Here is a 24,006-nt window from a genome sequence, read left to right as displayed (position 1 = left end):
ATATGAGTAGGTTCCAGGCAGAAATGACCTGAGTGCTATTCTTATGAAGACAAAAATAAGAGCTAAGTATCTCCTCACAAAGGAATTCCCCTTTCCACATTTCTGGTTTCTAGAAAAGCCATCAGAGTTTTTCTGTTAGCTAAGCCCCTTCAGACTTCTGTTTCTCTCAGGCCCAGTCTCTCACCAAGTACCACTAGGGAATCTCCCAGATTTGTTCCCTCCTTTCTTCAGCCCCTGTAAACACCCTAGTGTACCATATCAAGCGAAAGAAAGACTAAAACAATAGCCAGTCTGCCTTGGGTCTCTCCACCAACTAGGTGTGCCAACATGCCTCTCAACTGTATGAGTTAAATGTCTTCTCACCTACCTTCACAATGTGAAAACCATATTTTCTCTTCTTGTCCCTCAATGAAATTCAAAAAACATTTCCTTACTGCCCATCCCGAACCATGGGCCAACTTCTGTGTTATTTCCCCTTTCATCAAAATACAGCCCTGGCTGCAATCCTGTAGATTAGTCCTCCATCAAACTAGGGGATATTCGTGTTTTACATGAAAAATTTCACTAAACAAAATCTCTACTTTTCCATCAATAAAAATCCTCTATTTTCTTCAAAGCTTAACTAATACCCAACTGTTCCATGAAGCCTTTGTCACTCCCAAATATGTTAGTTCATAATCTTTTGCTTTCCTGAAATTCTAAAGCACTATGACTAGGACATAACCTAGCATCGGATCATATATTTTCCTTAAAATGTCTGAAAGTATGCACAGTATTTTCTCCAAGAAGGTAGAAATGCAGCTTTAATACTAACCACAGCATTTAGATCAGTCTGGGGTACAGAACATACAATACTTGTTAGCTAGACTTCTTTTCTATTTTCCTGTTTTCTAGGAATTCAAGTTTTGGTCAACATTATTCAGAATATAAGAGAAAATGGACACCTGGGTAGCTTAGTGGGTTAGGTATCTGCCTTCAGCTCAGGTCATGATCTCAGGGTTCTGGGATCAAGTTCCACATCAGGCTCCCTGCTCAGCAGGGAGTCTACTTCTCCTTCTACCCTTCCCCCTTGCTCGTGATCTCTCTCACTCTCTCTCTCAGATAAACAAATAAAATCTTTTTTAAAGTGAGTGAAAATATCTTAGCATGTATTTGTAAAGCATTAAAACATTGTTCTTAAAAAAAACACAATGAGGGCTGCCTGGGTGGCTCAGTGGGTTGGGCCTCTGCCTTCGGCTCAGGTCATGATCTCAGGATCCTGGGATCGAGTCCCACATCGGGCTCTCTGCTAGGCAGGGAGCTTGTTCCTTTCTCTCTCTCTACTTGTGATCTCTCTCTGTCAAATAAATAAAAAAATCTTTAAAAAAAAAAAAAAAAACACACACACAATGAAAAACCCAGCCGTTCAAGTACGTTGTTGGTAGATTTGGCAATGCAACCAAGACAAAGAGTGCCTGTGACTACAAAAAGCTGCATGTAGGGGTGCCTGGGTAGCTCAGTGGGTTAAGCCTCTGCCTTTGGCTCAGGATATGATCTCAGGGTCTTGGGATCAAGCCCGTATTGGGCTCTCTGCTCAGCAGGGAGCCTGCTTCCCCCTCTCTCTCTGCCTACTTGTGATCTGTCAAATAAATAAAAATCTTAAAAAAAAAAAAAAAGCTGTATGTACATTTACTCCTTGACAGTCTAAAAAAAGCTATTGGCAAAGCTCTTTATCTCCAGTGAAAGAGGAAATGGGATTTGTGATGTGGACACTTACCTGGGAAAAGTCCCTTTTACTGGGAAACAAGCTGAGACCACAATCTATTTTTACATGGCTATTTGTTAATAATTCAATGGTGATAAGCTTTTATTCATTGAGAATCAAATTTTCTACCCCAAAAGACAGTGCTTCATACTTAAACAAAAGATAAAACTGCCATTAATGATCCAAATATTAATTATACAGTAGTACCGGACTTGCATTTATAAATGACAAAACCTCAGCTAATCAGATATATATCATTCAATCAATACCAGTGTTACCTTAGTGGTATATGATTACTGAGGAACATCTCAGCTGTGTTCATCAACTCTGCTGTGGTCTCATGAGCAGGATCAACTATGAAAACCTGTAAAGGGGAAGGGGGAAGGGAACACATAAAATGAAATTTATTCAAATATCACAGGGCCAATAAAAATGTTGTTACTCTTACTACTTGAAGGTAATCTTTTTCTACAACTTTTTTTTTTTTAAGATTTTATGCATTTGACAGAGAGAAACACAGCTAGAGAAGGAACACAAGCAGGGGGAGTGGGAGAGGGAGAAGCAGGCTTCCCACCAAGCAGGGAACCCGATGCAGGATCCTAGGACCCTGGGATCATGACCTGAGCCAAAGGCAGGCACTTTACAACTGAGCCACCAAGGCTCCCCTCTAGCAACTCTTGAACCCCCCAAAGAAGAGTTATGCAAACAGCAGTTTCCCTCCTTAATGTTCAAAAGAATGCAGTACTAAAAGGTGAAGTGATTTCCTCATGATGTTCTGCTAATAACATGGGAACTGTGTTCCAGATTACTAACACCAATAGTTTTACTACACCTAAAAAAGTCCAAGTTTTATGAACTCTTCTACCTTAGAAAACAGAGATTATCTTTTCTGTGTATTCATTTCTAAACATCTCCATATTAAGACTTCATTTAGAACTCAATTTTTAGATCATAATAGCTATCATGTATTAAGGTCTCATGATGTGCTTTAAATACATACATAATCCCATTTAATAAAGTTCAGATATATATCTGAATGAGGGGTGCCTGGATGTCTCAGTTGGTTAAGTCTGTACCTTCAGCTCAGATCATGATCCCAGGGTTCTGGGATCAAGCCCTGCATCAGGCTCCCTGCTCTGCGGAGCCTGCTTCTCCCTCACCCTCTGCCTGCTGCTCTATTTGTGTGCTCTCTCTGTCAAATAAATAAATAAATAAAATCTTTTAAAAAAATGAAATTCTGGCTGTAAAGGAAAAAAATGGTTTCAAGAGTGTGGTGAGTTCAGAGGACAGTTTCCCTTGCATGTTCTGGGGAAGAGACTGGCCCCCCAATCCCTTTAAGAGCAAATGGTAGAAAAGGAAGAAATGAGAGGGAAAAAGAGGGCCAACTAAAGCAATGAAATAAGAAGTAACAAGTAGGAGCTCACAGAAAGATTTATTTAAATTTTAGAGATTAAGATATTAAAGGAAAAGAGTAGCAGCATATTCATCTTCTGAGTAAAACTATGTTAAAACTAAAATAAGGGGTACGTGGGTTGTGCAATCGGTTAAGTGTCTGACTCTTGATTTCAGCTCAGGTTGTGATTTCAGGGTCATAAGATCAAGCCCCATATCAGGCTGCATGCTCAGTGCAGAGTCTGCTCAAGATTGTCTCTCCCTCCTTCGCCCTCTGCCCCTCCCCCAACTCTTGCCTGCATGCTCATTCACTGGCATGCTCTCTCTCTAAAATGAACCAATCTTAAAAAACTAAAACAACACTGTCTAAACTTTCAGGTTAAGGATAAGGAACATTTCTTTACAAGCTGATGGAGACATTATTACTACTGTGACATCTCACAGCATTACACATGATCAAGACATTTAAAAACTCTTCAGTTTGAATATGGAAGTAGAAGAAGAACATATTTAATAGTCATAGTGGTGGGAGAAGCAGCTAGTACAGGAGAGAAATGAATGGTCTAGATATGGCTGAAAGGTAGAGGGGAAGGCAAGGGAGAAACAGAGCTCATCACCAGACAATAAGTAGTTTTACTCACCATGTTATGCAAGTTTTTCCTAATCTGCCGGATGACACCAGGAAAGGTGGGTCGAAGCAATTCTTGTAAACTAGAAGGCCATGAATTATATCTGCTGTCAACCTCCAAGTTGTTGATCCACTAGGAAAAGAATAGCACACTTTAGTCACTATTAGTGAAATTACCAGAAATAACAGTAAGACTTGAAATGGTTTTAAGAAGAATCACATGGGAAAGACCATTTTTAAAAATACAAAGATAAAATGAGTGACTACAACACAAGCCACAGAATAGAAGATATTTGCAACCTACAAAATCAATAAAGGACTAGTAGCAAGGCTATATGTATAGAAATCTAACATATCAATTAAAAAAGGTTTGCAACATATGAGAAATGAAAATAAGCTATGGATATGAAGAAATTTACAGAGGAGATTCAATAGGGCAATTAACACATGAAAGATGTACTACATCTTCACTAGTAATTTGAGAATTAGAAACTAAAACCACAGTGAAACTTCACACTCATTAAACTGAAAAAAATTTTAAAGTTTGTCATTATCCAAGAATAGGCAATGGTATAGAGCAATTAGAACTCATCCAAAGTGCCTGGAACAGGCACTTTAGAGGAGAAAACAGTCACTTTAGAAAAGTACTCTAGTTCTTGGTATCCACCCCAAATGAATTCTCACATGTATGCACAAAGAGAGAGGTACAAAAAGATACAGTACTGCAGTACTACTTATGACAGCAAAAAATTGGATACAACTTAATTCCATAAAGGGAGCAGTAAGTAAACAGTATGTAACATTTCTACAAAAAGGGCAAAGTGGCAAAGTCTGTGGATATTACCTTTTCCTATAAACAGAGTATTTCTGCAAAGATACACAAGTAATTGATAGTGCCTGTTACTTTAGGGAGAAAAACTGGTGATAACGTATGGGTATGATGACATACCCTTTTGTATGTCCTGACTTTTAAACTGTGATTGTACAAAAGATCTTTTTTTTTTAAATAAGCAAAATTAAAACATGACAGGATAAAATAGATCTGTATGGGTCAAACTAGGTGAGTCCTGACAAAATTGTTGAGTAACAAGGAAACTGACGAAGGACACAGCTATGGCATTTTTCAAATTTTCAAAACATACAATAGGAAATAAAGTAATAAAGTAAGGGACAGGAGGAATGCACCTCTACTTCCAAAGAGGAATCATCTGCAGAGAGGAAAGGGGTGAAAGTGAAAGAGGACTTAGACAGAAACATGAGTTTTCTTCCAAGAAAAACAAGATCTGACACAAAATGATTAAATGTTAACATGCACTAAGTATGGTGATGCGCTATACTGTTACTAATTATACTAATCTCTTTACTCTTTGTAATTTTACTTTTGTAATTAAAGATGTTTTTAATAAGAAAAGAAATGACAGAATATCAAAATAACAACTACATTACCTAGGGAGAACACAAATAATGATCATCTACCTTCTATATAATTTTCTTTTGAAAAAAATTCCCTACAATAAATGCAGTACAATAACCAAGAAAAAAAGGACAGGAAGGCCAAGGGTGTGCCAGGCACACCTGTAATACCAATCTTGCTTTGTCCACACAAGGAGATAAAGGCTCAGAGATATCAATACAGCAGATATTAATCTATATAAATTCTTTACATACAAAATAACCAACATTCTTTTAAAGAAGGATACTGGCCAAAAAACATAACACAAAAATCACATAGAACTTGTACGCAACAGAGAAAATACAAACTTAGCACTCTTTTTCCCAAGAGATGCTCAGTCAAATCCTACGGGGATACAAAACGGGAAAAATCATTATCTTAATCACATTAGACATAGTAATTCAAGTTTTTGGAGGATTTAAGAGACAACTTTATTATATATACAGAATCCCAAATAAGCAGCTGTTGTAAATCACTTTATGATGCCAATATAAGGGACAGCAGAAATAACTTACCTCTCACAAAACACAAATGAGAAAACCATGATAAAATGACTGGCCAGAATGCCCCTTGGACACTCCAACAGAATACCTACTGAAATAGCAGGACTCCGGATGTCTACAGCATAGTCGGCCTCAGAGGGCTGGATGTTCAATTTCAAAACATTATGCAGAGAAAGGCCTTCTATTCCCAGTCTATGCAGACCCTCCATTACACGAGCTTCATTCCTCAATACATCAAACAGACTGGGGGGCGAAAATATGGTATTTAGTAGAAAAAGTTAAAAAAAAAAAAAACTCAACATGAAAAAATTATACCAATTCAAACTCAATGCCTTGTTCAAACTAGCAGAGAAATCAAAAAAGGGAGGTCTTACCCTTGTTTCATCTTGTCAAAATATATAGAATGAAGTAGGTAGGACTTTCTTCTTATATATATTTATCAATGTATCTATCAGGTATAAAATTATCTCTAAATATTAACACACAATTTGAGGATGAATAATCCTCAGTGTTTTTTACACTGCATGTTTTAAAAAACACTATGGTAATGTCTCTGTATTATTTCTATATAAATCTACAATTATCTCATAATTAAAAATTTATTTTAAAAAATAACTACATTATATAGATTTAACATAGGTTACAACATCAGTGTCAATCTACAAGGTGCATATACACACAAACACAATAAAAGGTCTGGAAGAATTTATACCCAATGTAAAAGTTTGCTACAGAAGGTAGAAAAGATGAGGAGGAAAAAGAAATAAGAAATAAGAAAATAAGAAATAAGAAGCCAGGATGAAGATTTTACTTTACTTAGTATTTTTATCTGTGTATCACTTAAAACTATTTAAATAATCAATTTGTAAACTCTGAAAAATTAAAGAGATATGAGTATCTTTTTTACTTAAGGAAAATTACAAATCTGGGCAATCTTTTTAAAGCATCCACATCAATTTTACGAACTTTTTACCAGCTCTGAAAAGCAGTAAGAGCTCAATTAAAATAATTAATGTGAAAAATATCTTATTGTGGGAACTGGTTCTTCTAAAGCATCAGCAGTAGCTTTTATTTTTACTATAACGAAGTCACAGTGTCAACTGTGTCAATCTTAATTCCAAGGACAAAATCTGAATTCTAACCTATCCACCCACCCTCAAAATTCATACGGCCAATTTAGAACAAGTTAGTCCTGAACCACATTTTAGCAACACAAAAGGATAGATACTTTTTGGGGGGGGTGGGTAAGATTTATTATCCATTTGAGAGAGAAAGGAGAGAGTAAGCAAGGGAGGGACAAAGGGAGAAGGAAAGTAAAACCCAAGCTGATTCCATGTGGGGCTCAATCTCATAACCCTGAAACTACAACTGCGATCATGATCTGAACATAAACCAGTAGTCAGCCACCTAGCCAACTGTGCCACCCAAGTGTCCCTAGATATTTAAATAATATATGTAAGATGGAACACTTTCTGAGACACGGGATGCAGAGGCAGCATTTTGGATAAACTTACTTCACACAGTTTCCAGAAGTAAAGGAACCTGTTCACACTCTCTCTTTTTTATGGATAAGTGGAAAACTATAACTCTAAAAGGGCATCCTCAAAAGACACTTAGACCTTCAATGTCCAAGGCCTTGAATATACATTATGATAACAAATTACAGTATTATCATCTTCATCCCAGTCATCCACTCATGACTCAGGATTCATTATTCACTGCACTTGGTAAGCCATTAGGCTTTGCAACATGCCACCTCAAGTAGGACAATCTGAACATACTATAAGGAGCTACCATTATATAACCTTTCCGTGAATAAAAAATATTATCCATACCTGAATATATCCTGTGTATCTAAATCAATATGAAGTCCATTGATGAACAGCGCAGAATCTCCAGGCTGTAATCCTAAAGTTCCCTTGAAATACTAAAATATTAGAAAAAAAAAAAATTGTTATGGAACAAGGAGAATGTTTAACCAAAATTTCCATGTTTCTGACTATATTATATGTACAAATGTTGCATCCTCTTATTTATTATAGGAAACCCTAATCCTTAAGATTTCCTTTTATGTACTCCCATAGATCATTCTTAGTATTTACTGCATTGTAATGAAACTGCTAGTTCATATGAAATATACCTCTCCTCCCTTCCTCCTTCCAACTACGATTAATATAACTGTTTCCTATGTCAGGGGAAGGAGAAGGAGGGAGATTGGTTGAATAAGCCAAGTGCTGAGAGTCACTTTTCATAAAAAAGGACTTCTATTACTATTTCCTGGTGGTGATCAGCAGTCACTAACAGCTATGCCTTCTCGATGAACTCCAGGGATCTAATCTAAAAGGGTTTCAAAACCCCACACCTCCCTTAAACCTTCAAACTAATGCACACTAGGAAATTGAGAAATTGTCCCTGAGGACAGTTCCCACGTGCAACCTAGCTGTCCAAGACCTGGTTTCCAAGGGCCCTTCAACAGCTGCTCCCTGAGACGGTGACTCCCTGACCCACAGGTGACTGTGCAGTCCCTGCAACCCTTCAGACTTGCCTGACCCATCAGACACACTGCTTCGATGCTATGCTGTAGCTTCTGTTGACTTCTATCTTTCCATTTAATTATTCTTTCCTCCCAAGGAAACTGGGACTACTACTCATATTTCACACCACAGGGAGCTAATCCATACAGCAAAGGGAAGAAAATACTCAGATACTAGCGACAGAACTTAAACCCTTAGTTCTCACAAGGCTGGGAGAAGAAGGACAGGGACTACTGAGCTCCCTTCATTTCCCAATAATCAGCAGACTAAGAGAAGTAAACTTTAAGGTCCAGTATTGCATGGGTAAAGCATAAAACAATGAGGAAGACACAGCTTTTACTTCTTTGCCCTGCAAGGATTAAATTGCAATTAAAATAAGGGAAAAATGGAGAGTTGCATCAATTCAGAATTGGAATTTCTTACATGGGAAAGAAAAAACTCCATGTCCATCCCCTGACCATAAGAAAGACTAATTCTGAGCTGCTAAATTCAACTACTCATACCTATTTAAAGATCTGGGTGCTGGTAACAGAGTAAAGTTCACTCTGTGAAAATTCATCACACAAAAGATTGAGGGTTTGTACACACTTTTGCTTGTGTTGTATACTTTTGTATTTTATACTTTAACAAAATATTTAATAAAAAACAAAAAAAAAAACAAAGAGTCCAGGAAGTACTACAGTCTATATAATTTAATGTTTTGTTCTCTAGTGAGGGAAAGAAGCCATAAAAATCAGATAATATTGGTATTGTTATTGTGGAAATAAAAAAACAAGGTAAATAAAAACTATTAATAAGGTTTCTTCAACTTAGTAAATATTTGAGAGAAATTTGGTTTACTTATTCCTCAGACCTATTTAATTAATTAATATCTCATACGTAAAGATTTAAAAACTCTGGGGTAAAGACAGTAGATCGAACCTAAGTTTCCCTCGTGAAACTCTGCTGAAATGTCAGTTTTCTAAAAAGGGACTGTAATAATAAATCCACAACAAAGAGAACAAAAATGTAAAAGGAAAATTAATTTTGAGAAGGTAGAAAGAAAATGCATGAGTAGCAACTGTCTTAGTAAGCCCAAGAAAGCTGAATGCCAGACCAACAGTGGGAAATGACAATAGAAACCACAAGTTATCCTGTGAAACTCAAAATGCTCAAGAATTGACAGTACAAAGAACACATGTGTGAGGGGGCAATCACTAGGCTAAAAAATTATTTCTGATGAACAGCTTTTTAAAGATAAGAGCCCTCAGACTCCCTTGCTGATTTCATACAGTAAGGTGACTACTGTAATGATGCCCTCTACTCCAGAAAAATGAAGTCTCATTCCATGGGAAGAGTGAAAGAAAGAATCTGGGAATGTGGGAAAATGAAGCACAACTGAGGGCAGGGATCCCATACTGAAAACCGGGAACAGAGCAAAAATATCCCAAATGTTCTTCCTACTGGGCTTCTACCAGGCAAGCAGCCAGACTTCACCCTCCAGGCAGAAGATCTGAAGATCCTTTTCTGGAGGCTTAACAGCACAAGAGGAAAGGTATCAGGATACTGACACTGGGATGAATTAGGAAATGGCCATACCAGGAGAACCTATAGTCAAAAAGTCTCATCGTTAAGGCTTTCCATCAGCTCTTTACTGCCTCATTCTCTTCAATAAGAGCAGTGGATCACAAAGCAAGTAAGGAAAGCCTCTAACATTAAGGACAAGAGACCAAAAAGAAAAGTCAACTTAAGAGGACAAAAAGAAAGTTAACTTAAGAGGAAACAGATGATGCAAGAGAGAAGAAAACATACACATGCATCACTGACAGCTTTAGAAAGATTTAAGAACACCACAAAAAGAAGAATCTAGAAACAATAACCTTTGTTAATTAAAGATTTAAAAGATAAAGGAAAAATACCAACAAAGGAGTTGAAAATCTTTCCCAGGAAGTTTAAAAATAAAATATAAAAGAATTAGAAAATAGGAAATAATATGTATTTTTTAATTAGAACAAACTGGTGGATGAGGCGCAATACCTTAAAAATGAAGAAGCCCCGGGAAACAAAAGAGAGAAAGCATACGGAATGAGGAAAAGAAATAATTCAAGCAAATTTCGCAAAACTATAGTAAATTATTTTCCAGATTTGGAGGGGCCACCATCCACCCAATAGTACAGAGATTTTCTTAAAAGGTACAGCACTGTGAAATATCAGATTACAGGGACAAAGAAAAGATCCTGAATGATTCTGGAAAGAAAAAACAGATCTCATACCAAGGGCTCAGATTTCTCAATAACCACAATAGAAACCAAAATTCCAAGAACCAATTGCCTTCAAGCTGTCTCCCTTGACCCGCCGAACTCAGGAATGACATACTGAACTCAGAAACTCCTAAAAGGTTCTGTCAATTTCATCTTTTAGAAACTAAAAAATTGCTGGAACAGAAAAAGAAACGTTTGAGGATAATGGATGATAACTGTGCAGATGAATCAGAGAGCGCTCTACATCCTCAGCTGCATTACAATGCTAAAGTCCCTGGTTTGGGGAATATTCATCCCAAACCCTAATAAAAGGAGACAACTTACCCCTATTGGAACAGTCCCAGTTTTCTAAATTATTTCCCATGATCTCCCTGTTTATACAAATAAAGATCACCTCTGGAGCCAACCCCACCTGGTATGGTCTCTGTTTGTAACTCACCAAAGAGCAGACCCACTTTGGTCCAGTAACAAAACTTCTAAATGACTTCCAATCTAGAATTCTATACCCAGCCAAGTTAGCAATAAAAAACAGAAATGGAGGAGTGCTTGGGCAGCTCAGTCAGTTAAGCATCTGCCTTCGGCTCAGGTCATAATCCCAGGGTCCTGGTATCAAACCCCGCATCAGGCTCCATGCTTAGTGGGGAGTCTGCTTCTCCCTCTCCCTCTGCCCACCTGCCTACTTGTGTTCTCTATCTCTCAAGTAAATTAATTAATCTTTTTTTTTAAAAAAAAGAATGGGAAATTGATTTCTCACAATTTGAAATTTACCTTGCATGCAACTTTTCTCATGAAGAATGATGTGCTGCACCAAAATAAGGGAGTAAAACAAAACAAAACAAAAAAAGAAGCCTTGGTATCCAAGAATAGGAGATCCAACAAGAGATTAAAGCAAGGTCCCAGGATAACTGGAATGTCCTAGACATAAAGAACCACCAGACCACAGTGGAGCAGAACAAAAATTGATAAAATCACAACATAAATATACACAAATTGGAGAGTACCAATATGGAGTAATGGCAGACATCAGGGTGAGGGGCAGTGAAAGAAAGTTAAACTTCATCCTTGTAATGGAGGCCAAGATATAAGGTTTGAAACTGGAAAACACGGTACCAGCTCAAACTCGCTAGAAATACGGGGATAAATATCAAAACAATTAGCTAAGTGCTCAAAGCAGATACTTCTGTTAAGGGGTACAAAATAGGAAGTAAGTCATGTTAGGAGGATACTGTTTATCTAAACAAAGTGGCGGCACCATCTGATTTTTTTATTTTTTAATTTTTATTTATCTATTTGACAGAGATCACAAATAGCAGAGAGGCAGACAGAGAGAGAGGAGGAAGCAGACTCCCTGCCGAGCAGAGAGCCCAATGTGGGGCTCAATCCCAGGACCCTGGGATCATGACCTGAGCTAAAGGCAGAGGCTTTAACCCACTAAGCCACCTAAGCGCCCTACCATCTGATTTTTTAAAGATTTCATTTATTTATTTGAGAGAGAAGGAGAGAGAGAGAAAGAGAGAGAGAGAGAGTGACAGTGCCCATGAACAAGCAAGAGAGAGTGGGGAGAGGAGCACAGGAAGAGAGAGGGACAAGTAGACTCCACATTGAGTGCAGAGCCTGACACAGGGCTTAATCCCAGAACCACTAAATCATGACCTGAGCTGAAATCAAGAGTCAGACACGTAACCAACTGAGGTACCCAGGCATCCCTGCTGTTTGAATTGTATTCATATTCAACTTTGATTAAAAATTTAAAATATTTTAAAAGATTATAGAAATAAAACACCACCACCTTTACTAAAAGGAGAGTACAACTATTAATGTCATTGATGTAACTCAAGATTTCCTCATCTTTAAAGATGCAATACTAAACAGAAAGGAAAATAGTGATTTTCCACTGGGTAATACCTTCTGATTTTCTTCTACTTCAGTTCTAAGTTCCGAATTCACTGCTGTTTTTGTTATTGCTCTAAAGAAATAAAAATGTTATTAGTGTTTAGTTAAACATTTGATATAAATGTCTTTAATTTCCCTATAATTACATATGAAACAACACATTGCTCAATACATTAAAAAAAGTAAATAGGAAAAAAAACCTTCACCTTCACAAATAATTAAATGCATTTCTCCATACAGGTGTATGTACATTTTCATTATTACAAGATATGATACCACAGAAAAGTAGCAGTAGTAACAGCATTTTAAAGCAAGTGCAGTTATCCCCAGGATCTTAAGTTAAATATATGTAACTCTATTCCTATATATGATCTTTACTGTGCACAGACTAAAGGCCAATGTTAAATTAAGATGACAGACTGCTCATCCTATTTGAGCACTTTTGGTGGAGGTGTAATCCTAAATGTATATCTTCAATAGCATGCTGAACTAAATGACAATGTATTATATGATTTTTAAGTCCTGTCTAAGAAATGTTTTCCAAGACTAATTAAATAAACAAACTTATTTATAAAATATCTCACATCAGAAACCAAAACACCTTTGTTCAGTTACTCGAGAAAAACATTAGCAACGATTTAAGTCATTAGTCTCTAAAAATTTGGATTTTTAAAATTATTTATTTAGAAGATATGGAGGATGATTATACAACTCAAAGCAATAACAAAAAAAGATGCATTCAAAATCTTATTGTGTCATCACGAATAAATCAGCCTCTAGAACTCATTTTCCTCATCACGTTTGAATAAGATGATGTCTATGAAATTCTTCAGGAACAAAAACATTACAGTCCATGCCAGACCCTAGATTAGTTATAACTGCATACATGAGATTTTGTTAACTCATCCAATCCTGACAAGTAGATATCATTATTTCAATTTTACTGCTGAGGAAGTAAGGTAAAGAGAGGTCACTGATTTGCAAACATCATTCAACTAGCAAATGGCAGAGCCAAGGACACAAGCTAGATGGGTCTTTCCAACCACACAACATCTTTGCCATCTTCCCAAAAAGACAACATCATTAGTAGTATGGTACTGGTAGTAAAACACTAATTTTCTAAGCATTTTCATATTTTACTTGCCTCATTTTTCATGGAAACATGAAGATAATTAGGTATATGCCAAAGAGAAGAATATGTCAGAGCCTTACTCTTTATTACCTGGCTTTGGTGGGAAAATTTTGACTAAGATCCTTCATAACTACCAAAGCTAATTCAATAGGAGCAGCCAAGATTCGGGCAGCAGTCTGGAAACTGAGATCTGCAACAAGGTCAGATACAATTTAAAGTGCATTAATCTAATGCAAAGAGAAATAAGAAAAAAACATATTCTTTTCTCACAATTTTCTTGGTAACTGAGAATGCTTGAGAATGCAACCATTTCAGAGAGTGCCTATGGTGTAATTTCAGGTTTTATTCACTTCATAGGTCCCCAGAATATTTACTGTTGTCATTCCTTGCTATATTTGCATAGAACACTAAAGCATATACTAAAACATTTACATTTAGCAGAGGAGAAATCCATCTCGAATCCTTTTCTTTTTTCTGAATCTACAATATACCACAAAATATAACAAAAGACTTCAGTAAATTATGTTTAAAATAAAAAAAAAAAAATGTGATAACTAGATCTTTGGACCAGAAAAGCAAAAATATATCCTGCCACGTTAATATGTCTTTAACATTCGACAGATACACTGTTCAAGAAATGTATACATAAAGAAACATACAAAGACAAACATGTATGTACTATTACAAACTTACGAATCTGCTTACATAGATAAAGATATGGTACTTATTTTTATATCTACTTCTAAATAGTGTTATCTGTCTCCCAAAGAACTTCCTCTCTTTTCTGATTAATCATAATTAATCACTCTATCTTGAAAATCTGTGGCACCCTCAAAATCTGGTGAATAAATAATATTAGTTTCAAATTCTACATTTTTAATACCATAAAATGTAGTCAAAAAGTAGGCCAGTGATTCCTCTTCATGTTTATTACCTTGCAATTGCCAAACTTTTAAAGGTGCCATTTCATTGGTGCTTTCTACAAGATGTTTTCTGAGTTCTTTCAACTGCCCCTTCAGGTCAGGGTGCAGGTCTCTGAAAGAAACATAAAATCAGTCTTATTAATGTGCCTTCCTTTTCTCAAAGCACAATTAGCTGTTGGCTCCAATATTTCACCTTAGCAAGAAGAAAATTCCTACAATATAGGCAAAATTTAAAGCACAATTATTTTTCTTATAAATAAGCTAATATAGGGGCATCTGGGTGGCTCAGTTAAGTGTCTGCATTCAGCTCAGGTCACAAACTCAGGATCCTGGGATCGAGCCCCGGATCTGAGCTCTACATCGGGCTCCCTGAACAATGGGAAGTCTACTCCCTCTGCCCCTCGCCCTACTCATGTTCTCTCTCTCAAATAAATAAAATCTTAAGAAAAAAAGAAAGCTAACATAGAAAATTACAATTTTAAAAACCACAAAATTTACAGATTAAAAAAATGAATCACTATAACAGTGATTCTCTGTGTTGGGGATGGGGATTAGGACTAAGAGTGGGGACAAAGGGGCCCCCAACTCTACCTGTAGTGTTTACCCTTGTTTCTTTCTTTTTTTCTTTCTTTCTTTTTTTTTTTTTTTTTTTTTTAGGTAAAAGAAGGTGTATGTTGGAAAAAATCTTGATAAATAGTTCTTTGGAACCAAAAAGAAAGTATGATTACAACCATCAATTCTGGGTGTTAAGTACATGGGTATGTTCTATTATTTTCCATACTTTACTGATCTTTTTTAGCTTCTCAAAATAAAATGGAAATATATCACTGTCAGTCCCAAAATGGATTTCTTTCAGCTACATGCTCATAAATCCTTTAATCACATGAATAATACAACTTAAGCTAACCAAGATTATTGGGTTTCCTTCAGTTTTATCTTGAAATATAGTACATTCTATTTAAAGCTAGTAAAACAGAAGACATGGATATTATCATTTAGATCAGACAACAGATGGCTGGTAGAGTAATTCTGTTCTTCTAAATGCCAGAAAGTCAATATTTCTTAAATGCCACATACAGAAAGTAAAATATTTACTCAGATTCTTCACCTTCCAACCAATCCATTTCCAATCAGTTACTACAAACTCTTCATGGTAAAAATATCAGAAAATGGTCCCATTACTTTAGATAGCTAAATAACTATTCTAAATGGTCACAAAAGAAAATGTCTTCAATACTCTACATACCAACTTTGTGCTCTAAATACATATAATCATAATGCTATCCACAAAATGCTATCCATAAAGCAAACATAAAAAATATGAATATGAAGAGATTCTGGATATCAGGAATCAATAAAAACCAATAAAAATGGAATCTGACTGCATACTAATGAGGCCCAAACTGATGTTAAACACAAAGAAACATGCATATGCATAGGATGAAGTGAACATGTACACAGAAATTCAACATGAACTGAGTCATCTCTGCTAAACTATCATCTGATTAAGTCATTTCACCGGACCAAATGTTAAAGCTCAACTACATGAAACTGGGCCTATATATATTTCTTCAGGATCCATTCTTTTACATCCCCCCCCCAAAAAAAGCCCAAATGAACAAAAACCAAAAAAACCTCACTGTAGCTGTCCTAATTAAGATAGCCAGATAAAGCAGAATTCAGGGCTCTAAACAGTTTTCAAGGTGTAACAGAAATAATTATTCCAGACTGTAAACAATTACCAAGGCATAATAGAAATAACTAACAACATTTCAAATAACAACTAAGAAGAATTTTCAGCTATAAATTTCTATGATCCTTTCATAAAATGGCTATCAATTTTTTTTAAGAAAACATCTTTTATCCTCTTTCACATAAAGGAAAGTCTAATATATTTCAACTGTATGTACCTTTTTTGCATTGTTTCAGGCTATGCTTAGCTTAAACAGCTAGGATCTCTCTCACTTAAAATATTTCTTATTTTCTTGGGAAAAATTGAGTGAAACAATTTTGTTCCTTATGTCAATCAGTCAATCAAAAACTGGCATGTAACTTTATGTCATCAACTGCAATGCCCAGAAAAGGAGATCAACTAAAGCCATAGGCAGGCCACCTTAATATCATTTAATAATAATGTGCTTCAGATGCCTGGAGATCATACACTATACAGTAAGTGAAGTGGTAACAGCTTCGTATCAGATTACATATATAAAGTAATACTGAGAGATCTGTAATCGGACAGTAATGAGAAAGATGATGCTTATAAGGGGAGGAAGCCTGGAGCTTTAAGAGAATAAAGGCATTCCCAAAATAATATGCCATACCTTAATTTTCCAAAGAGGAATCCCTGAACTTCATCAATGGGATCATTTTCACCAATCACTGTGGTGTTTACCTCAGTTCCTATAAAGCACAAGCAAATACATATCTAACTGTTTAGAAGGGAAATTAAAATGTTATTAACCTCATAAACTTTGAATAATGTAAAGTAAATTAGAAACACTTGAAATTATAATACCATTTAAAATACTGAATACCTCAATGAATATTTTACAGGGTATTTTTCAAACAAACAAACAGAATGTGTTTTTTAATGCATCTTGTGTTCTGGATAAAGTAAAAATGGATTTCCTCCTTACCTTTTGGAAAATTTTGTATGTTAAGAAGCTCAAAATTAATACCTTTAAAATACCTTTTAAAACAGTGGATTTTTCAGTATCAAAATTCTAAGGAATTTGCAATTAGGCAACATAATCCTAGATACAATTATTGAGAGCAGAATGATGAAGTACTAAACTATCCTCCATTTACTCAAACCAATCATTTTTATCTTTAAAATGAGTGCACAAGGAAGAAATACGCTACACATAAAACTTGTGGTTCAGGGCACCTGAGTGGCTCAATTATCTGTCTTTGGCTCAGGTCATGATCCCAGGGTCCTGGGAGAGAGCCCCATGTCTAGCTCCCTGTTTGGTAGGGAGTCTGCTTCTTCCTCTCCCTCTGCCCCTTCCTCTGCTCATATTCTCTCTCTTTCTCAAATAAAATCTTAAAAAAAAAAAAAAAAACTTGTGGTTGCAACAATGAAATCACAACTCTAGAGTGGCACAACAGGAAATATATTAAAAAAAAAATCAACTATTCCAAATACAGAAAATAATAAAAAACACAAAACTGTTCATTAAGTATAAGAGAGTTTTAAGATTTTACATTGTGTCACAAATCAATGGCTATTTGTGAAATACATTATATATATATAATATCAATAACAACTGCTACAATTATTGAACTTCCTGTGCAAAAACCTTCTTATACATCTTATTTTCTCCTCACAAATACTTTAGGAAGCATAACATTATCTACACTTTACAAAGAAAAAATTTAGGAGCTACAGAATTCACTTAACATCACTCAACTCAGAGGTAACAGAACCAAAACTCAAACATAGTGTTCATCACACTCCTAAATCTATTATTTTACATTAAGGAAACAAATTCCCTTTCACTCACATTTAAAAAAAACACACTGGTCTTAATTTACAAATTCACCTTTCACCTGAGTATCATCCTTGGCCTTGTATTCAGTGCTCTTAATCGCCAACTCCACACCATAGCCAGAGAGGTAAACAGGCTCCTTCCTGGGATTCTGCAAGCAGAGTAAGTATTCCACCACTACTATCTGGTTCTTTATACATGTCACAGTGTACAAGACATGAGGATATTAATGTCACATAGCCACCGTCTAGGATTATACACTCAAAATATACTTAAACTTCCATGGGAATTTCAGCCTCCTTTAGATTGTGTATCCTACCACAAGCAGGGGAAGTATGCTTGTACCACAAGTAGGGGAATGGGAATTCCAAAACCAGATGAGGGGATAGCTGACAGGGCAAAAGCAGCAAAACCATGTGAAGAAATGGAGAAAAAGAAAAGGAAGTTCCAGAACCTACACACACAGCAGGGTTGAAAACTGATGATGTTTCAAACCCAAAAGTACTTTGTTGGAACCATGTGTGTTATGTGTTCTTTTTTTTTTTTTTTTTTTGTTATGTGTTCATTTTTAATTGAATTTAAAAGTCTTCAGGTAGGGTTTGGGATGACCAACTGCCACAGGCTTACTACCATCCTGAATGAGGATGGTACTTTAGATATTTTAATCTTAAGTAACAGCAATAAAGCCTAGAAAGCAGAGGAGGAAGGAGAGCAGTTGCCAAAAACTGGATATTAAAAAAAAACCTGTTTCTGTTCATACACATTTTCATTTAAAAATTTTATTTTACATGTATGGACTTACCTCAATTTTACTGAGCTTATTATGACACAGAAACTTTAAAGGCTGGTATGTTTACATATAGATCTTAAATGTTAAATGTTACAGAAGATTTTAAAAACAATTTTAAGGGATGCCTGGGTGGCTCAGTTGGTTAAGCGGCTGCCGCCTTCGGCTCAGGTCATGATCCCAGCGTCCTGGGATCAAGTCCCACATCGGGCTCCTTGCTTGGCAGGGAGCCTGCTTCTCTCTCTGCCTCTGCCTGCCACTCTGTCTGCCTATGCTTGCTCTCTCGCTCTCTCTCTCTCTCTCTCTGACAAATAAATAAATAAAATCTTTAAAAAAAATTTTTTTAATCAATTCTGCTTGCTTTTATTTCTTTAGAAATCTTTCCTTTTCCATCAAATGAAAACATTCTAAAATGGGGGGGAAAAAAAAAAGGTTTGAAGGAACAATATTCAAGAATCAGTTTCAAAAAAAAGAAATCAGTTTCACAGTATCCTGATTACCTTAAATCTAGAATATATAATTTACATGGTTCATTTTTAAGTAGGATGTAAACTTTAAGCCATTTTTTAAGCATAATTGTTTTATATTTCTTCAGAAAGGCAAGCAAAATACCTCCTGTGTACAAATAACAGATATGATGAAAAGTAGTTCAAATAATTTTATAAAGGGAGGATATTATTAGCTTATGTGCTAAGGTCATGTTGGGAAAATTTAACATTTATAAAAATTCTAAAATAAATCAATACTCACAAGTATATAATGTCTGAATACATAATTGATTTTGCCTGCATTGCTTTTTGACACAAGCTGGAGGTGGAAATTATAAAATTCCTCATAACCAATCTCAGAGTAGAAAATCACCACTGGGCTTTCAGGATTAGATGAGGGGTATCTGTGATCTCCTTTGAACAATAAAGGTTTGGGCCTGAAAATAAATATTAAAAGCTTACACTTTTTTTCAGTTTTTATTTCAATTCCACTTAGTTAACATACAGTGTTATATTAATTTGAGGTATACAATATAGTGATTCAACACATCCATACAACAACTGGTGCTCATCCCAAGTTCACCCATCCTCCTACCCCCCTTAAAATTTCAAACTTAAAAACGTTCTTAAACATTGGGTGCCTGAGTGGCTCTGTCAGTTAAGCAGCTGCCTTAGGCTCAGGTCATGATCCCAGGGTCTGGGATCAAGACCCGTGTCAGGGTCCCTGCTCAGCAGGAGAGTCTGCTTCTCCCTCTCCCTCTGCCCTGCTTGTGCTCTGTCTCTCTCAAATAAATAAATAAAATCTTTTTTAAAAAAAAAAGTTCTTAAACATTAAAAACAGTACAAGATGTAGCTATAGCAGCAATAATTTATGTAAAGATTTTAAGCATCTTAATACAAAGAATATCAAAATCTGAAACAGTTTGCAGTTAGTAAGAATACTGTCAGATATGAATCTTACTTAATTCATGACTAAAAATAATAAAAGTACATTATATAAATACCAACTATAAAACTGCTGACTTTGATTAATAATTGTTACCAATTCTTAAAGAAAGATGAAAGCCAAGAAGAGGAAACCTATCCACATCTCACAACATTAAGACTTTAGTAAGTTTTTCTCCTATATAAATAAATTATTCTTTTTAAAAAAAAAAAAAAAAAAAAAGATTTTTATCTACTTTTGAAAGAGAAAGAGAATGTGAGCAGGGAGAGGGAGAGAGAGAGAGGGAAAAAGCATCTCAAGCAGACCCCACACTAAGCACAGTGCCTGACACAGAGCTCAATCCCAGAACCCTGAGATCAGGACCTGAACTTAAATCAAGAGTCAGAGGCTTAAGTGACGCCACCCAGGCACCCCTAAATAGATTATCCTTTCACCTGGAAACATAAGTACAAATAATGTGAAAAGACAGGATGACTTTAAGCATATAACTTGTCAACCACAGAAACTCCCTCCTCTATTATTTTTACTACTATGATCTTCCTACTAAATGATTTAACATTTAAGTTTTCCTCCTGAATTTTAAAACTTCACCGTCAAAAAAAATTCCCTAATAATGCCATCAAGATACTAATAGATCTTGGGGGCCTCGATGGCTCAGTCAGTAGGGTGTTAAACTCTTGGTTTCTGCTCAGGTTGTGATCTCGGGGTTATAAGATTAAGTCCCACATTGAACATGGAGCCTGCTGTGTCCTTCCGAACTCGCTCACTCTCTCAAAAAACGAAAACAAATGAAAACAAAAAAATTTAAAAAAACCTATGGGACATTCTTACATAGTTATCTTGCATGTGTTAAAAATAATAAGGTACACCTACATATACTAATGGGAAGAAACCTCCTATAAAAATAAACCTACATACCTGTATAAATTTATAACCACAGGGAAAAAAGTCTAAAACAATATGACAAACAATTAAAAATAGTTACCATCTCAGAAGAGGAGACACCATCGCTCTTTTCTTTATGAAGGCCTACAGTATTGTTTTAACAAGTTAAGGAAAGAGGGTGTTTTGTTTTGTTTTGTTTTGTTTTGTTTTGTTTTGTTTTGGAAAAAAAAATTTTTAAAGATTTTATTTATTTATTAGACAGAGATCACAAGTAGGCAGAGAGGCAGACAGAGAGAGATGGGGAAGCAGGCTCCCCACCAAGCAGAGAACCCAATGCGGGGCTCATTCCCAGGACCCTGAGATCATGACCTGAGCCGAAGGCAGAGGCTCAACCCACTGAGCCACCTAGGCACCCTGGAAAAAGTTTTATTAATCCATTAATTATGTTTACCCCAAGACCCCCAGAGAACAGCACTTTACCATGCAAGCCATTTTCGAATATCCATCTCTGAACCTGGAGATAGCTGGAACACATACCCTATTTTCTGGTTGTCATTCTGAGTAAAAGGCTCTCATGCCATTTAGTGAGCAGAGAACAAGTGCTGGGCAGATAACCTTAATAAAAAAGAACTACCCTGCCTAAAATGCTCTTCTGGTACAGCAGAGCAACACCACAGAGAGATCACAGCTATCCTATTTATAATGGCCTTAGAGAGAAGGTACAATGCAGTTACTGCCACAGCCAGACAGCAACAGGCACCTGTTATTAGCTGTCTACCACAGGAAACCTACCATTAAGTAAAAAAACCAGCCCATTAATTACCAATTTAATAGTCAAATTAAGCTTGCAATTATTTTTTAAATAGCCTTTTTCTGAAACTGATAGTACTCTGAGAGATCATTATCATCACTATCATTACTTCAGACACTGGCTTTAATACACAGGTATTCTTCACCCCCCCACACAGGTATTCTTTATTAAGCTAATGACAAAGGCTCTCAGTCATTACTAAAGAGTAACAGTAATATTTAGGACTCTTATTATCTCCATTTCAAAATGAGACAGGAAAAGAAAGGTTAAGTAATTTGCCTAAGTTTACAAAACTATTTTAAGTAATGGAGTTAGGATTCAGCTAGTCAGTCTGGCTCCAGAATCCATACTCTAAGCAACTGTACCTACATACTACAAAACCTGTAAGAAAAATCCGATGATGGATTTGATACAGAGGAAAGCATAATGGGGCACCGGGTGGCTCAGTGGGTTAAAGCCTCTGCCTTGGGCTCAGGTTGTAATCCCAGGGTCCTGAGATAAAACCTCACATCACGCTCTCTGCTCAGCAAGGAGCCTGCTTCCTCCTCTCTCTCTACCTGCTTCTCTGCCTACTTGTGATCTCTGTCAAATGAATAAATAAAATCTTTAAAAAAAAAAAAAAAGAAGAAGAAGAAGAAAGCATAATGCAATACATGATATTTAAAACGAAGAAACACACAATCTACCTTTCAGATGCTGTGAGGAGAAGAGTCTCAAGGGTGTCAAAATCACAGGTCTTCTTTCCATGCACAGAAAAAAATGAATTACATCCTTCTGGTGGAGGCTCATCAGCTGCTATCTGTCATTTAAGACACAAGACATTCTTGTAATGATCTCTAACTGAAGAGTAAGGACATGAATATTCCAAGTTGGTAATTAGATAGCAATGAAGTAACATCAATAAAAGCAAAAATTAACATCTACTGAACCCCCATGATGTGACAGGATGTAAGAGTTTTTATGTGTCACTGTTTCTTATGTATTATTTCATCTAGCTCCTCCCAATATCACCCCAAAAGGTACTTGTTACCATCATCCCCAAAACAGAACTTTAAAATCTATCTCAGAAAAATAACAAAAGATGTCCAGGGTATACAGTATGTACCTTGAAGAAAACTAAGCTTACACAGTCCTATTAAGTATATTAAGTCCATATAATAAACATAATTACAAATTAACCTGAAACCCCTCTATGACATAGGAAGAATGACATGGCATCTAAAAAAGTAACTGGACCTAAAAAGGATTATAGATGGAAGATAAAATTATCTAAAAGCATAGTAAGACATTCCAGGGAAAGGCTGAATGAGACATGAGTTTATGTTTAAAGTGAAATGCATAAATGCCAACGCATAATGAGACAAGTCAAGCTGCAACTTCAATGAGGCACATTGAGAAGAGTGAGTATAATGAGATGAGAAAAGAAAGAATATAATGACAAGTACTGCAGTGTGCACTGTCATTTATGTAATACATTAATATTAAGATGTCCTTTTCTACAAACGTAAGAGAAATAATCCAGAGATGGAAAAATGGAAAGCTTGCCATGAAAAACTGACAGGAAAACTTTTCATTACATTCTTCATTTTTCTGTGAATTATTATAAAACTTACAACACAAAGAAAAGAAAGAATAGTATGATAAAGTCCCATGTACCCATGACCTGGCTTCAATATTTTCACCTCATGGCCAGTCTTATTTCATTCACCTTCCTGCCACACTCCAATGGATCATTCTGACAGAAATCCCAAATAGTATCTCATTTGTAATGTTTCAGTTTGTCTCAATAAAAGATCAGAGGTTTTTTTTTTTTTTTAAATACCTATTACCACCCTTTTAAAAGGTAATAAAATTCTGCATAGATGGCAACTGGCAATATGGTTTTTCAATCCTTCCAAGTTCCCTCATTAAAACAGAGGATTAAAAAAAAAAAAAAAACAGAGGATTAAAACTGGATAGCAAATGGATCACATTATGACAAACTGAATGGGAAAAAATATCCCTGTGACATAAGACCTGCGGGTATTAGATGCCATTGAGAAGGAAGGAAAGGGATGTTTAATAACAGAGACTCTGATGATCCTGACAAAGAAAACCAAAGAGCTAACAGGTTTTCACTGTAAAGTATGGCAGGCCAATGCATTTGTCCCATCTAG

General features: G+C 35.9%; 1 protein-coding gene across 2 annotated transcripts in view; it reads right to left on the bottom strand.

The window, feature by feature from the left end:
• UGGT1 (UDP-glucose glycoprotein glucosyltransferase 1) overlaps nt 1-24,006 on the bottom strand; it is a 130,519-nt gene that overhangs the window by 81,710 nt on the left and 24,803 nt on the right. For both annotated transcript variants that reach the window (XM_032354022.1, XM_032354023.1), the window contains exons 5-15: nt 22,537-22,649; nt 19,471-19,645; nt 17,988-18,084; nt 16,767-16,845; nt 14,454-14,554; nt 13,610-13,709; nt 12,400-12,460; nt 7,556-7,647; nt 5,813-5,963; nt 3,778-3,897; nt 2,023-2,108 (exon numbers count right to left, since the gene is read on the bottom strand). In XM_032354022.1, the coding sequence (XP_032209913.1) occupies nt 2,023-2,108; nt 3,778-3,897; nt 5,813-5,963; nt 7,556-7,647; nt 12,400-12,460; nt 13,610-13,709; nt 14,454-14,554; nt 16,767-16,845; nt 17,988-18,084; nt 19,471-19,645; nt 22,537-22,649 (1,175 nt within the window). The remainder of the gene's footprint in view (nt 1-2,022; nt 2,109-3,777; nt 3,898-5,812; nt 5,964-7,555; nt 7,648-12,399; nt 12,461-13,609; nt 13,710-14,453; nt 14,555-16,766; nt 16,846-17,987; nt 18,085-19,470; nt 19,646-22,536; nt 22,650-24,006) is intronic.

The sequence above is a fragment of the Mustela erminea genome, chromosome 8 (genome assembly GCF_009829155.1).
Source record: "Mustela erminea isolate mMusErm1 chromosome 8, mMusErm1.Pri, whole genome shotgun sequence".
Taxonomy (NCBI): Eukaryota; Metazoa; Chordata; class Mammalia; order Carnivora; family Mustelidae; genus Mustela; species Mustela erminea.
This window is presented reverse-complemented; position numbering and strand designations above follow the sequence as displayed.